Source organism: Schistocerca serialis, chromosome 4, assembly GCF_023864345.2.
Source record: "Schistocerca serialis cubense isolate TAMUIC-IGC-003099 chromosome 4, iqSchSeri2.2, whole genome shotgun sequence".
Taxonomy (NCBI): Eukaryota; Metazoa; Arthropoda; class Insecta; order Orthoptera; family Acrididae; genus Schistocerca; species Schistocerca serialis.
In genome coordinates, this window is record NC_064641.1 from 52178181 (window position 1) to 52193256 (window position 15076).

Sequence of the window (15076 nt, forward strand, 5' to 3'; positions counted from 1 at the left end):
ATACTGCAGAAAGATTCGGCAGGAATGTAGCCAGCGTACATGACTGCTAGCAGCCGTGGTCACGGGAATATACGTTCGCAAGAAGACCAGGCTCCAGAGAGGGAAGACCATAGCGTTTGGCCAATGTCTCTGGCACACCGTACTGCATCTGCAGAAGTAATCTGAGCAGCAGTCGGCACCACAGCGACGCAACGAACTGTTACAAAACGATTACTTCAAGGACAGCTCCAAGCCACACGCCCTATATGCATTCCATCGACAACCGGCCACCGCTGTTTGCGACTTCAATGGTGTCAAGTGACAGATCATTGGAGGGCAGGGTGGAGATCTGTTAGGTTTTCCGATGAAAGCTGGTTCTGCCAGTGATGGTCATTTGTTGGTCAGAAAGAGGCCAGATGAATGCCTGCAACCAATTCGTCTGCGTGCTAGACGCAGTGGACCTACACCTGGAATTCTGGTCTGGGCTGCAATTTCGTGTGACAGCAGGAAGTTATCGCGTGCACTCTGACTGCAAAATTGTACTCATTCTAGTGATCCGACCTGTTGTGCCGCCATTCATCAGCAACTTTCCAATGGGTGTTTTCCAACAGGACAACGTCACCCGCATGATGCTGTTGTAACCCAGCATGCTCTACAGAGTGTAGACATATTGTCTTGGCTTGCTCGATCACCAGATCTGTCTACAATCGAGCTCTTACGGGATATCACTCGACGACAACTCCAGCGTCATCCACAAACAGCATTAACCATCCCTCTGTTGATTGACCAAGTGTAACAGGCCTGGAACTCCATCCCATAAACTGACATCTGGCGCCTGTACAACACAATAGATGGAAGTCTGCATGCTCGCAATCGACATCCTGGCAGTTGCTCCGGTTACTAATGTACCAGAATTTAACTTTTGCGATAGCTTATCTCTCACTTACATTAACCTGTGTTCTTGGAATGTTAAACACTGTAATACACTACTGGTCATTAAAGTTGCTACACCACGAAGATGACGTGCTACAGACACGAAATTTAACCAACAGGACGAAGATGCTGTCAAATGCAAATGATTAGCTTTTCAGAGCGTTCACACAAGGTTGGCGCCGGTGGCGACACCTACAACGTGCTGACATGAGGAAAGTTTCCAACCGATTTCTCATACATAAACAGCAGTTGACAGGCGTTGCCTGGTGAAACGTTGTTGTGATGCCTCGTGTAAGGAGGAGAAATGCGTACCATAACGTTTCCGACTATGATAAAGGTCGGATTGTAGCCTATCGCGATTGCGGTTTATCATATCGCGACATTGCTGATCGCGTTGGTCGAGATCCAATGATTGTTATCAGAATATGGAATCGGTGGGTTCAGGATGGTAATACGGAACGCCGTGCTGGATCCCAATGGCCTCGTATCACTAGCAGTCGAGATGCCAGGCATCTTATCCGCATGGCTGTAACGGATCGTGCAACCACGTCTCGATCCCTGAGTCAACAGATGGAAACGTTTGCATGACAACAGCCATCTGAACGAACAGTTCGACGACGTTTGCAGCAGCACGGACTATCAGCTTGGAGACCTAGGTTGCGGTTACCCTTGACGCTGCATCACAGACAGGAGCGCCTGCGATGGTGTACTCAACGACGAACCTGGGTGCACGAATGGCAAAACGTCATTTTTTCGGATGAATCCAGGTTCTGTTTACAGCATCATGATGGTCGCATCCGTGTTTGGCGACTTCGCGGTGAACGCACATTGCAAGCGTGTATTCGTCATCGCCATACTGGCGTATCACCCGACGTGATGGTATGGGGTGCCATTGGTTACACGTCTCGGTCACCTCTTGTTCGCATTGACGGCACTTTGAACAGTGGACGTTACATTTCAGAAGTGTTACGACCCGTGGCTCTACCCTTCATTCGATCCTTCTGAAACCCTACATCTCAGCAGGATAATGTACGACCGCATGTTGCAGGTCCTGTACGGGCGTTTCTGGATACAGAAAATGTTCGACTGCTGCCCTGGCCAGCACATTCTCCAGATCTCTCACCAATTGAAAACGTCTGCTCAATGGTGGCCGAGCAACTGGCTCGTCACAATACGCCAGTCACTACTTTTGATGAACTGAGGTATCGTGTTGAAGCTGCATGGGCAGCTGTTCCTGTACACGCTATCCGAGCTCTGTTTGACTCAATGCCCAGGCGTATCAAGGTCGCTATTACGGCCAGAGGTAGTTGTTCTGGGTACTGATTTTTCAGGATCTATGCACCCAAATTGCGTGAAAATGTAATTACATGTCAGTTCTAGTATAATATATTTGTCCAATCAATACCCGTTTATCATCTGCATTTCGTCTTGGTGTAGCAATTTTAATGGCCAGTAGTGTAGTACCCTCATGCGCCTGAAGCCGGTATTTCTCGTTCATCACAATAAAATATTGTGTCTAACGTGACGTGCCTGCCGGCGCCAGTTTTCTCACAGGCCGACAGCGACTGGGTATGCAGAACTCCAAAGAACTGAACCCTGCAGGAATCCCATATACCGGGGAAAGCTTGCAATAAAATCTAAGAGGAGGAATGAGAAGAGGCCATCCAGCACCTTTGTGTTTGGGAGCGTGGCCCTAGCATTCATCAGGCTGGCGCCTAGCTAACTGGGGACGTTGATTTTTGCTGAGAAACTGTAAGATCAGCTACCATTGGTTAACTTATATGAATTCTGGAATGGGAGAAAGCAGCTCACCTCTGTATACGTAGTGAAGGATGTGTTGTTTGGAACACGAAACAGGACAGATAGTGGGAGTCAGATACTGTATGGTTCTGAGCGCCAAAGCTATAGCTCCTCACTATTGGTTAATCATATTAAAACTATGGACAGTAGACTGCTACATTTTTCTTTTTTTTTCATCAGTCCTCTGACTGGTTTGATGTGGCTTACCACGAATTACTCTCCTGTGCATATCTTTCCATCTCAGAGTAACATTTGCAACCTACGTCGTCAATTATTTGCTGGATGTATTCCAGTTTCTGTCTGTCTCTGCTCATTTTACTCTGTACAGCTCCTCCTGAGTGCCAGGGAAGTTATTCCACGATGCCTTAACAGATGTCCTATCATCCAATTCCTTCTTCTTGTCAGTGTTTTCCATATATTCCTTCTCTCGCCGATTCTACAGAGAACCTCCTCATTCCTTACCGTATCAGTCCACCTAATTTTCAATATTATTCTGTAGCACCATATCTAAAATGCTTCTATTCTCCTTTGCTCTGATTTCCCACTGTCCATGTCTCATACAGTGCTCTGCTCGAAACGCATATTCTCAGAAATTTCTATCGAAAAGTAAGGGCTGTGTTTGATGCTAGTAGTCTTCTCTTGGCCAGGAATGCCCTTTTAGCCAGTAGTAGTCTGCTTTTAATGTCCTCCTTTCTCGGTCCGTCTCGGGTTATTTTGTTGCCTGGGTAGCAGAATTCCTTAACTTCGTCTACGTGGTGATAACCAAATCGGATCTTAAGTTTCTCGCTGTTCTCATTTCTGCTGCTTCTCATTGCTTTTGTCTTTCTTAGATTCACTCTCAATCCATATTCTATACTCATTAGACTGTTCATTCCATTCAACAGATCTTGTAAATCCTCTACACTTAATGAGGGTAGCAATGTCATCAGCGTATCTTGTCACTGATATCCTTTCACCTTGAATTTTAAACCCACTCTTGAACCTTTCTGCTTGGAAAAACCCCTGACATTGGGGATCAGAATCATGCACAATTCACACTCAAAATGTAAAACTTCACTTCTTGCTTGGAGCACGGGGGAAACTTCAACCGAGAGAGGGACATGGACTGCAGGGTCTGAGGGAGAGCAGTTTTCGACGCAGGACAGATGACTTACCACAGCAGTCAGTCACGGACACAGGTTACTAAGTATGGTGAGCAATATCTTTGCTCGCAAACCAAGTTGTAGGAGGCAAACGAAGACTTTAAACTAACGTTAGAATTTTCACACTTCTATTTCAAGCATACCGATTAGCAATCGCAAGCTCAACATGAGGTCAATCAAGGCAGTATATACATGCGTAAATCTTTCTGTTGGTCTTTTCTTGATTAACAATGGGCAATCGCAATGCAGCTTCTGCACACTTGGTTGCTACCCAAAGTGCTTGCTGATTCTAAAATGTTCACTCCACATCCATCATTCTACTATTGCCAAGGTGTTGATGTTAATTCAATTGTAATCTGTGTTGAACCTCATGAACGTAACTGTCCTCTATTATCTGTGTGGTTTTTTGTTAACTTGAAGTCTATAGCGACTTCTAATAAATAGGGTTTTATAGGGACCATAGTTTCATTCAGCAGTTAGATGAATTCCCTACCTTTATCATCTTTGTAAGTGGCTGCACCTATGCTTCATATGTCTCAGGACCATCCCTGTTTAATTATTTCAGTACACTAAGTTATCCGTTAAGTGGTACCTGCAATTACATTCATACGATCCTACGGACAGGATCACCTACATCTACATATATACTCCGCTAGCCACCAAGCGGTGTGTGGCGGAGGGCACAATTCGCGCCAAAGTCATATTCCCTCCCCCGCCCCCCCCCCCCCCCTACATCCTCGGTGAAGGTCGGATTTCGGAATTTAGTGAGCAGCCCCTTCTGTTTAGCGCGCCGTCTATCTGCAAGTGTGTCCCACTTGAAACTTTCTATGAGATTTGTAACGCTCTCACGATGGCTAAATGTACCCGTCTCGAATCTTGCTACCCTGCTTTGGGCCTTCTCAGTCTCTTGAATCAGACCGATCTGGTAAGGGTCCCATACAGACGAACAATACTCCAAGACTGGACGAACTAACGTATTGTAAGCTATTTCCTTTGTTGAAGGACTGCATCGCTTCAGGGTTCTACCAATAAACCGCAATCTAGAGTTCGCTTTACCCGTTACTGGTGTAATCTGATCATTCCATTTGAGATCATTTCGAATAGTTACACCCAGATACAGATCGTTCTGACATACATGGTGGTATGTCAATTGCTCAGTCCTCAGCCATAACCTCACACTGCAAGCTTTCATATTGTCTATCCCGCTGATCTGCAGCAAATCTCGAAGCAGCTGAAGTAAACAAAATGGACCATCATTGAAAATATAAGCAATTTGCATCTGCTATATACATGCTGAAAAGAGCTCCTCTATCTCTCGGACGTCCTCAGACCACAATGTTCTAGGTCTAACACTTTAGTCATAAATAATTTAAACACAAATTTTGCACACACATACATAAATTAACAACAAGGAAAACGTCATAACTAACAGGCAACAATAAAGATGGGCAGCTCAATAGAAGAGTCTGCTTGAGCTGTATCCAATGGTAACAAATACAGGGTGACCCAAAATTCAGTCAACATTTGAAAATCCACTAATTTATGGAATAATGTAGGTAGAGAAGCAAAAATGGATACATATGCCTAAAATGACGTGGGGGTTTCATTGAAACTTAAAATGAATGCAAAAATTGGCCAAAAGGTTGTGCTATACAGCAACATGTCAGTAACGCCTCATGAGAATCTTTATAAAATGAGCTGCAGTGAGAGGTGGAGTCAGCAACCGTAGCATGTCGACTTTACCTGAAAAGGCACTGTCAGTGAAGCTTTACTATCACAATGGAGGAAAACCTGTTGCACTTTATCCTATCGCCATAAGAAAGATATTCGAATGGGGAAAGGTCCTGTGACAAGCGTCGCTGTGAGGAAAATAAGCACGAAGTTCAAAGCTATGGGTTGTTTAGACGATCGGCCCAGTGGTGGGCGACCAGAAACAAGTGGACAGTTCATGAAGAAATGGAGACTTTAGCGGTTTCATCTCCGCATGGTGAAGTCAGCGCTCGTCAAGCGGTACGTCACACTGGCATTCCACTCAGTACTGTTTGGAGAGCACTTGCAAACTTCCACCACCTTATGTAATCTGGACTTTAATAAAAATGGCAAGGTAATGTTAATCAAAAAACAAGGAGGAGTTTTGATCTAAATAACAATAGATTTATTCATTCCTAACAACACAAGACAAAAAATGGCTAAAGAAACGTTACACAAACATTTTTATTTGACAAACGCTTTCACTAATATGGGGTCTATGGTGGACAAAGTGATCAGTTGGGGATCGACACACGACACTAACCAGAACACTAATCGCTTTATCTGACTTCATACACGTGAATCTGGGGTATGGCACTAAAACTACGCCACAATCAAGCATCCATACTCCACTATTCCATAAAGGAAAATATGGTTTCAAAGAACAGGGTGTAGAGAAGCATATATTGAAGGCCTACCCCGTAGCAGCAAATACTTTACCCTCCTGCTAGTCTGGGCGGCACACCATGATGCGTTCGGCGACTGAAGTCATGGATGGCAGCAACCTGTTATTAATGGCGCACGCCCAAAAAATGCAAGTACGCGGTCTCGCGTTCGGCTAATTTGGAACACAGGCACTTCCCTATGAGCCTCTGAAACACCGGTGGATTCCAGTGTGCAGGTGAACCCGTTTGCTGGTCTACCAAACCAATCTGACTCTGTCCCACGACTATGTGTGACGGAATATGTCGAATGTTACGACATCCGACTCAAAAAAAAAAAAAAATAAGTACACCCAAGCATCAATTTTTGTGTGCGTGATGCTAGAAGCAGTACCTCTGACGGTTCAGAAAGTGACTGGCACAGGCTCTAAGTGGCACACTAGCAAAGGACACAAGTCTCACCGTTTAGCAAAACACCTGAACTTCTTTACTAGCGAACGACAGTACAAGTGTGTCCTTGCTATGAGCTACCTTGCAGAAGTGTCTCTGGAAGGTTCCAGATACTGCTATCAAGACTGTACGCCTGTGTAAGTGGAACTGTGCCCTTTCCCGGCATCAATGGTTTTTACTCATGATGATTATAGGAGAAAGTCATTGTAAGCTCGATGTTTTATTCAAAGTAAGGCAGGTTGTAAACTGGTATGCTACCGAAAATTACTCCAAAGTCACATTTGAGTAAGTTGCTAATCCTAGTTCACAGCGTTAACTTATACTTATTAATGGCAACCCTTCACTCACAGAAATAAGTGATGGGTACTTTCACACTGACATTCTTATATTGATTCGTTGATTTTGTACATTTCTCATCTTTCTCAAGAATTTGATTTAAGAATTTCGTAGGTTTCACCCTCAAGTTGTTGTATCCACTGTTTTCAAAAAAAAAAAAAAAAAACGATGTTATTTTACTATTTCTTTTTCATTAAAGCTTGTAACTTTATACGCTTATGATCGTAACAAATGATGTGAAATGCTTACATATTATTGTCACTAACTGTAAATACTCTCTTTACTATTTGGCAGAGGGTTAACAAGTAGGACTTGTTACTTAAATTTGTGATGGTAGTAGTAATGGCCTTGGTATAGTGATTGTTACCGATGATGTTGGTGATAGTCTTAGCATTGTTTCTTGTATTTTATGCAAAAATTGTGTTATGCTAAACTTTAAATGTGTTATACGGTCGCAAATGGTGAATGCCTCCAGCTTTTACCCAAGGTGCCCTGTCTGGGGTTAAGTTTATATTGTATGGGAGTAGGTTGCCTTTAGCTTCTCACACACATGGAATCCATCTCGTCACTTACACTACCTTCTGATATGTCATATGCTTTGCCCACGCAGAGGCATATATCGCCTTCAGGGGATTGAAAAAGACCTTGCCATTATTTGTTGTACTGTTTCCTTAATTCTTGTAACTTCGTATATTTATAGCTATAACAAGAGATGTGTTATGCCTACTTTTTCTTGTTATTGTTCGTTATATCTTGTACTTGATATCTGACTTAGGGATAGTTGTGAAAATTATATCACCTACTTTTTGTGTAAAATGCTGTGAGATTGTGCTTATACTTGAGATATTAATTGTCATATACTATGTATATTGTATAGTGATTATTGCTGGTGGAGCATACTACGGCCTCAGCATGCAGTCTTAGGTCTAACGAAGAACTTGAATGTGCCATAATATACTTTTTTGTCATGTGATTGCCTTTGTTAAAACCTCCAGTCTCTGTGAAGGATTTTGACAGATGAATGGTATTTTCTGTATCAGTAGGTCACAAATTTTAGCTCTTTATTTTTACTTACTCATCTTTAAGAAATTTTTGATATGGTCCTTTGCAATTATTTCTTTTTTCCAGAATTATTTCTTTGTTTATTATCTTTTTCATTGATCTTACATAGTTTTTATCCCATCAATAGATTTGTAAGAAAATTTTAAAAGTTTTGTCTATGTATACATGGTTTTCATGGCTTTTAAATAACCCATTACGTTATTTTAGAGTTTTGTTTCCTTAGTTTCATATAACTTTGTATGGCTAAGATCATAATATATGATGCTACATGATTACTTATTCTTGTACTATATAGTTGCAGTAAAGGTCTATCTATTTGACCTAGAACTACCTGTTGTAGCCACATTTTGTAGTTACATAATATATCTAACCTTCCATAAGATAAAGTTTATTTTTTAGAAGTAACTTCTATATTTGAGCATTGTGTTATTGGTTTTATGGTGTCATATTGTGCTTCTTCTGTGTTACATAAACATTTCTTGTTCTATGATGACAATTTTTGTAATGGCAATTAATTTGATATCAATATTTATAATACGATATTGAGATAAGCAGTGCTTGTACATACAATGAACTTGTACACAGCTATAGCCTGACTTAGTATCTCTGCTTTATTAATTTCTTGTATTACCCATCTTTGGTACTTCCTTTATAATGTGTATACTACATGATGACCAGTTATCTGCTGTTCTCATGGGTCACGCTCTGTTCTGTGTTAAAGTTATTATTGCCTTTCTGTATGTAAGTAATTGAAGATGATTTTTCATGTCAGTATTTGACATGACGTCTTAAGAATATTAATCTTTTGGTACTTGTTATTTCTTGTAGAACCTGTATGCAAAAGATTTTCGCCTTTTATATAGTTTTTTGGGCTTAGTTTTGGTTTTTAGAGGAACGGAGATGGTTGTACTTGACCAAAATTGGTTCTAATAAAATTATTAATACAGCTCTCTGTCATATAATACAAAAAAATACGTTACACAGTTGGAAATCGCCTACAAGAATGTTAGATTTCAAGAACATTATCTCCACAGAAAAGTTATTTTTCAATTCACAAACAAGATTCTACGATATTTAAATGAAAAAAAATTGCCAACCAGTATTTTGTGTGACTTAGCAAAAGTATTCCATAGTTCATTTCGTAGTGTTCTTCTACAGAAGCTCACATATAATGATATCAGAGATCTCATTAGCATTTGGTTTTGGTCATATCTAACTAAATTGCGAGTGCTTGCTAAAGAAAGCCATGGAATGTGTTAAATGGATCAGGATCTTCAGAAAGGGGAATAATTATTAGGTGTAACACAGAGATCGATATTTGATCTGCTCTTGGTATTGTTATCTATAAATGGCCTTCCATCATACGTGCTAAAAACCGAAATAAATCTCTTTGCTGATGATGCAAGTATTATAATCAAATCTAATGGGGTAACGTTAACACTTGAAAAAGTAAATATTTTCTTGAAAATAAGTTATTGGTTCTCTGCAAACCGAGTGTCACCGAATTTAGAGAAAACACTATACATGCAGTTTAATATTACACAAGGCCTGACCACGGCATTATCAATAATGCTGGATGGTAAATCAATAAATTAAATGGAATATATTAAATTATTATGTTTTATATTGGCAAGAACTAATCTCGAAGTCACATGTTGAAAATCTTCATAAATGTCTAAGATCTAGAACTATTGCATTACGCAAAATATCAGATTCTGGGAATGAGAACGTCAAAAAGTTGACTTCCTTTTAAATGAAATGATCGTATGGCATTGAGAGCCGGCAGTCCCCACCTGAGGAAGTTCAGCCATCGTGTTGTAAGTCTTTTTATTTTTAGTTGACGCCACGTTGGGAGAGTTGCGCGTCAAGGATGATGACAGGATGGTGAACGGAGAAAATCTTCGGCCCGGCCAGGAATCGAACCTGGGACCTCTGTATGGTAGTTAGATGAGCTGGTCACTCGGCTAAGGAGGAGTATACTTCGTTTTCCTGCTTCCTTTCGGTAATGTCTTACGGCATCATATCCAAGTGTAAGGAGGAGGGAGCGAAATTGGTCAATTTATGGGCTAGGGAGTTTGTTATTAAGTTTCAAAACAGCAAAGAGATAGGGCAGTTGAAAGCACAGCACTGAGAAGGCAGAAATTCAGTAAGTAGTAGAGATGATGAATAAGACCAAAGGAATGAATCAAAGTCTGATTTGTTAGACGAAATAGTACAATCAGAGGAGAAACTGTCTAATATCCGATTTTCATACAATGGGATTGATTAGATACAAGGAGTAACAGAGCAAAAGAAAATAGATCTCTTTAGAATGTTAGCACGAAGTAAAAGATATTTTCAGAGAAAACTAATACAGTAAAAAATTATGAAGTAACAGACTATGAACCTTTGAATGTGACATCAAATTCAATGCCTATGTAACAGTAAGCGGCAGTAAAAAACGAAACCCAAACAATTTTAGAGCAAGGGGAAGAGAGGTGGGGGAGGAGGGGGGGGGGCAGTTGATTGAAATCCGTCAGAATCCGTTACAAATGGTTGGTAAGCCACATAACAAGACAAACTGTTTGCTGTTGGTTTTGATCTTCTGCATGAAGACCGGTTTGACGCGGCATTCCATGCTAGTCGATACTGTACAAAACTCTTCATTTAATAATAACAACATGGGTGTTATCAAACAGAAATAAAATTGTTTATTAGCTTGTGACAAAATGATTTATACCACTATTAAATATCAAATTACAAATAAAACCCACAGGAAGCAAAGTTATTGTCAGAACAGGCAAAAATTAACTTAAGTATGATTTAGTTTTACGACAAATAGGATGTGAAATTTTATTAAATCAATAATTACATTATTACAGAGCATCCATTGAAATCTTCAGTTTAAAAGTCGGAACACATCTGGGAAATTAAACACCAATTCTACCGCAAGAAAAGGAGTTTTATTTATATAACAAATGTGACTTTACATTATGAACTGATTTTACTCCTCTTCTTTTTAATACAAGACTGGGGTCAATAAGTAAGCGAAAAAAATTGGGTATTTAGCTAGTGTTATAGATACAAACGAAAGGCGCAAGTAAAGGGTAGTAAAATACGCAAATAGTCAAAGTAAACATAGGTCTGGAAATCAACCAGTTCCCTATAAGACGTATTACAACTGAGTACTTGAACCAGAGCCAAACTACAAATTTGCAAATAATAACCTCCACTTTACAACAAATTCTCCTCGTGGCCACCGTCCTTTTGAAGGCAGGCCTCAACAAGTCTCCCCATCACAGCCTGTACGCATCCAAAGATCCCAGTCGTTTTCCGAATGCACTGACAACCAACCACAAGACGCTCCGGCAATACATCACCACCGTCTACAGGGCTGCAAAAAACCGAAGCTTATAAATATTCCCCCAGAAAAATATTCAACCGATTCAAGTCAGGGGACCATGAAGGTCAAATATGTTGGCAAACCACTACCGATACATTTGTCGTTGAAACGCTATTTACCAGTTCTTCGGTATCTGGACTGATGATAAAATCAAACGAGGGCAGATAATAACTTTGTAATTTACGCCGCATTTGCGGTGTTTCGTAATAAACGTAGCCTTGAATGTTAACAGTGCTGTAACATTAGCATGACAGCCTGTACATACATTGTACTGAGAAACCCATTGGTATCTCGATCTTTATTTATTATGATTATTTCCTTGTTCCATTGTTGTCTACTCGTCCCTTTCTATTGTACCTATAATAGTCAAATACTCTATATATATAATGGACATGCAAAGAAAGGCTACAGGACAGTGCACATCGAGTTGCTGCATCCAGGATGTGCAGGCAGCAATCCAAACTACCAAGTTCACTGTGGTGGGAGCACATGCCGTTGGGAACTGCACCTGCAGCCTATGAAGGCGCCCCTCACCTGGTGCAGTACCTTCTCATATGCTAGACGAAGCTGGTGGAGTGACTTCTCTTGTTGCACTCGCAGCTCGTAAAGAATCTGTTCCAGATTCTGCAAGTCTTCACTCTGGTTGCACTGCCAACAAACATAAACAGGCTTTACAATGACGAAACACCACAGTCAAGATTGGTTAATGGTTAAGACAACTTCAGGTACAAACAACGCTCCTCCATCCCCCCCTCCCCCCCCCCCCCCCACACACACACACACAAGGGATAATGGGTGTAGGAGAGAAAAACTTGGTGATTGGGAAGATATCAGCAAGGGAATTCTACAGGGTCTTATATAAACTGCCCAACAAAAGTTTTGCACCACCTTCTGCATATCTGCGAATGCATGTGTGCTAGGATTCAAAGAGTGCGGTGGAACAAACAATAGACCTTATATAACAGGAAAAATGTAACTTTATTGGTACATCAAAACAAACTAATAGCTAAAATAAAGGCAGTGTATTCAAAAGTGAACAGCTCAGCACACCTGTGCACTCAAAATCTATTGATGGGTGACGTTTGATATCGCGTAGCTCCACTCCAAGAATTGTCATATGCTAGACCCACCTTGATGGGTCGTTCACCATGTGACAGAGATGTAATTAAATGTTTCCTTGGGACATTTTAGTCTCTTCTTTATCTACGATAGTGATCGAAGTAGAAGATATGAATTAAAATTTGTGCTGTAGCCCTACCAGGGCAGCAGTGTTAATGTAAGGGAAAATAAGCTGAAGAAATGAATTGAAGTTTGTGTTGGGAAGGGCATTCAGCTTGGGTAGTTCGTGTAGCAATGTTGACCATCGTGCAGTGGTGGTGTAATAGAAGACCCGGGTTCGAGTCCTGGCCGCAGCACAAATTTTAATTCATTTCTTCTGTTTCGATGATTATGTGATAGAGATGTTACTGCTTAAACCTGTCCATCTCATCGATGGCGGGCATCCTGAAGTTATCTGCTATCAGAGGAAGGTTTCAGCTGGTCTCAGACAAATACAGCACGTCATTTCGTTCGGTTGATTAATGCCTCCTGAAGAAAGGCGTTCACGAGATTGGCGAAGTGGGCTCGTACATTATTGTCTGAAAGACAAACCCATAACAGAACATTTGTCTGTAGTTGTGGAGGGTTCTGTTCCGGTGCTGCACTAGCCTCAAATCAGTCTTTATAGCAGAAAGCACGTCTCACATCCATACATGATGGACTGCTTGCCTTAGATGCTTATTGTTAGCTCGTCAGCTAAAAGCCCTTTTATGACGCTCGTTAGGCGTCAGTTACTTCCTTCACTCATTGGAGAATGGAATCTTGGTTCGTTTCCAGACGTTCGCTTGCTAGTCTTCTTCACGTACCATGATGCTGAGAATTTTTTATTGTTGCTCGCACTGGCTGCCTAGAGAGTACCTTGATCTTGTCGAAATGATCATAGGTTGTACGGATCGGCGCAATCTTTCAAGTTGCCTCCGAAAAAGGTAGCACACAGCCTATGGCATTCTGTTCCGAATAGCTAAGAGCCATAGTTTGTAGGCACCCGTCACGAGCAGCGATTTTGGCCGCAGACGATCCTTACGAGGCAGATCTTTGGTGTTTTGTGTCTCACGAGAGAGGCTGAGTGTTTCCAAGCGACTTCCAGTGCTGAAGACTAAGCTTGTGCTCAAAGTCTAAGGTTGAAATGATCCTTCGAGGCATCTTCGTAGACTCAACAGTACACACAAGCCACGTTGTCCCGCTCATAACTGGAAACACGTAGGGCTACAGTCATCTGCACTGAAAATGCAGGTTAAATTTTACCGTCTTTACACAAGAATCTGTATAAAGCTATTTCCCGTGATCAAAAGAACGTCTAGATAGAGGCTTGCTATCAAAAATCATAAACTATGCAATGCATGAGGATGGTGCAAACCCTTTTTTGAGCAATTTTGTGAATGCAGAATTGTACTTTTGCAGGCAACAATAGCATTAGAATTAAACATGTTTTGGGGAAATTAAAGGGGGGGACGTTTCTCACAATATTTTTGAAATAATCATTAAGTGTCTCTCTGAAAATTGACACAATCTTAGTTTTGAAAAGAAAGTACGCAGCAGTCCAGCAAATAGAACACAATCAACAACAATTATTGTAGCATATAAGCAGGAGTTGTAACAATGGGAAAATGTTACAGTTCGTTTAGTGTAAATCTTGGTGAAAAAAAAAAACATGTTACTCATTTGCTCAAACGACGAAATTCAGCAAAATTTGCGCATCCTATAACAACTTGTTTTGGAAACAAGCAAATCAACGTCTTAAAATATTTACACATTTCTTCTCATTGATGTCTCTTAGCTTAGTTATTGGGTGACACATCACTTAGAAATAACTATTGATTCCACATAAGCAGACGATGAGTATTAAATGTAGAGTTCAACAAAAAACAGCTTGTAGACACGTCTTCCCAAGAGTTATTCATTTTAAGTGCTCCTTCACAAGATGTATGTGCGCTAAGTAAATTCGTCGTAAATAGTCCCTTGCAATTTTAGAAGAATAGTAATGTTCAGGGTTAGAACACTAGATGAAAAAAATTGCTTTATTACTCATCCCAAAAGTTGTGAGTAGCTCAGAAAGGAGTACTACATTCAGCCTCAAAAATTTTCGCTCATATGCCTAGCAGCATAAAATGTCTGTTCAATGGCAAAGAAATTTTGATTTAATTCTAAAGTCATTACTTCTGCACAATTTCTTCTATTTCGTAGACGAATACGTAATTAAAACCTGATGGAATATCTAGCATAGGAAAGGAAAAGTAACTACCTTTAAATGTATCAGTACCAAAACAAATAGTATCAAAGATTAAAACGTACATTTTCATTAAACTGAAGCTAGTGCACTATTTAGTAACTTGTTAATGGATAGAATATAGCCATATTCACAAAAAAATTATATGTATGGACTCCTTCAACACCAAGCCGATGCAAATCGTGTAAATTATCTGTGGAATGTACAACTAATTTACTAAACCACACACACACACACATGTAGAACTGAATGAAAC

At 40.6% G+C, this 15076-nt stretch overlaps 1 protein-coding gene across 2 annotated transcripts in view; it reads right to left on the reverse strand.

The window, feature by feature from the left end:
- Positions 1-10778: 10778 nt before the first annotated feature.
- Positions 10779-15076, reverse strand: part of LOC126473869 (collagen alpha-1(XXII) chain-like) — a 31964-nt gene continuing 27666 nt past the window's right edge. For both annotated transcript variants that reach the window (XM_050101200.1, XM_050101199.1), the window contains exon 3: positions 10779-12143. In XM_050101200.1, coding sequence (XP_049957157.1) covers positions 11967-12143 — 177 coding nt within the window. In that variant the 3' untranslated portion in view covers positions 10779-11966. The remainder of the gene's footprint in view (positions 12144-15076) is intronic.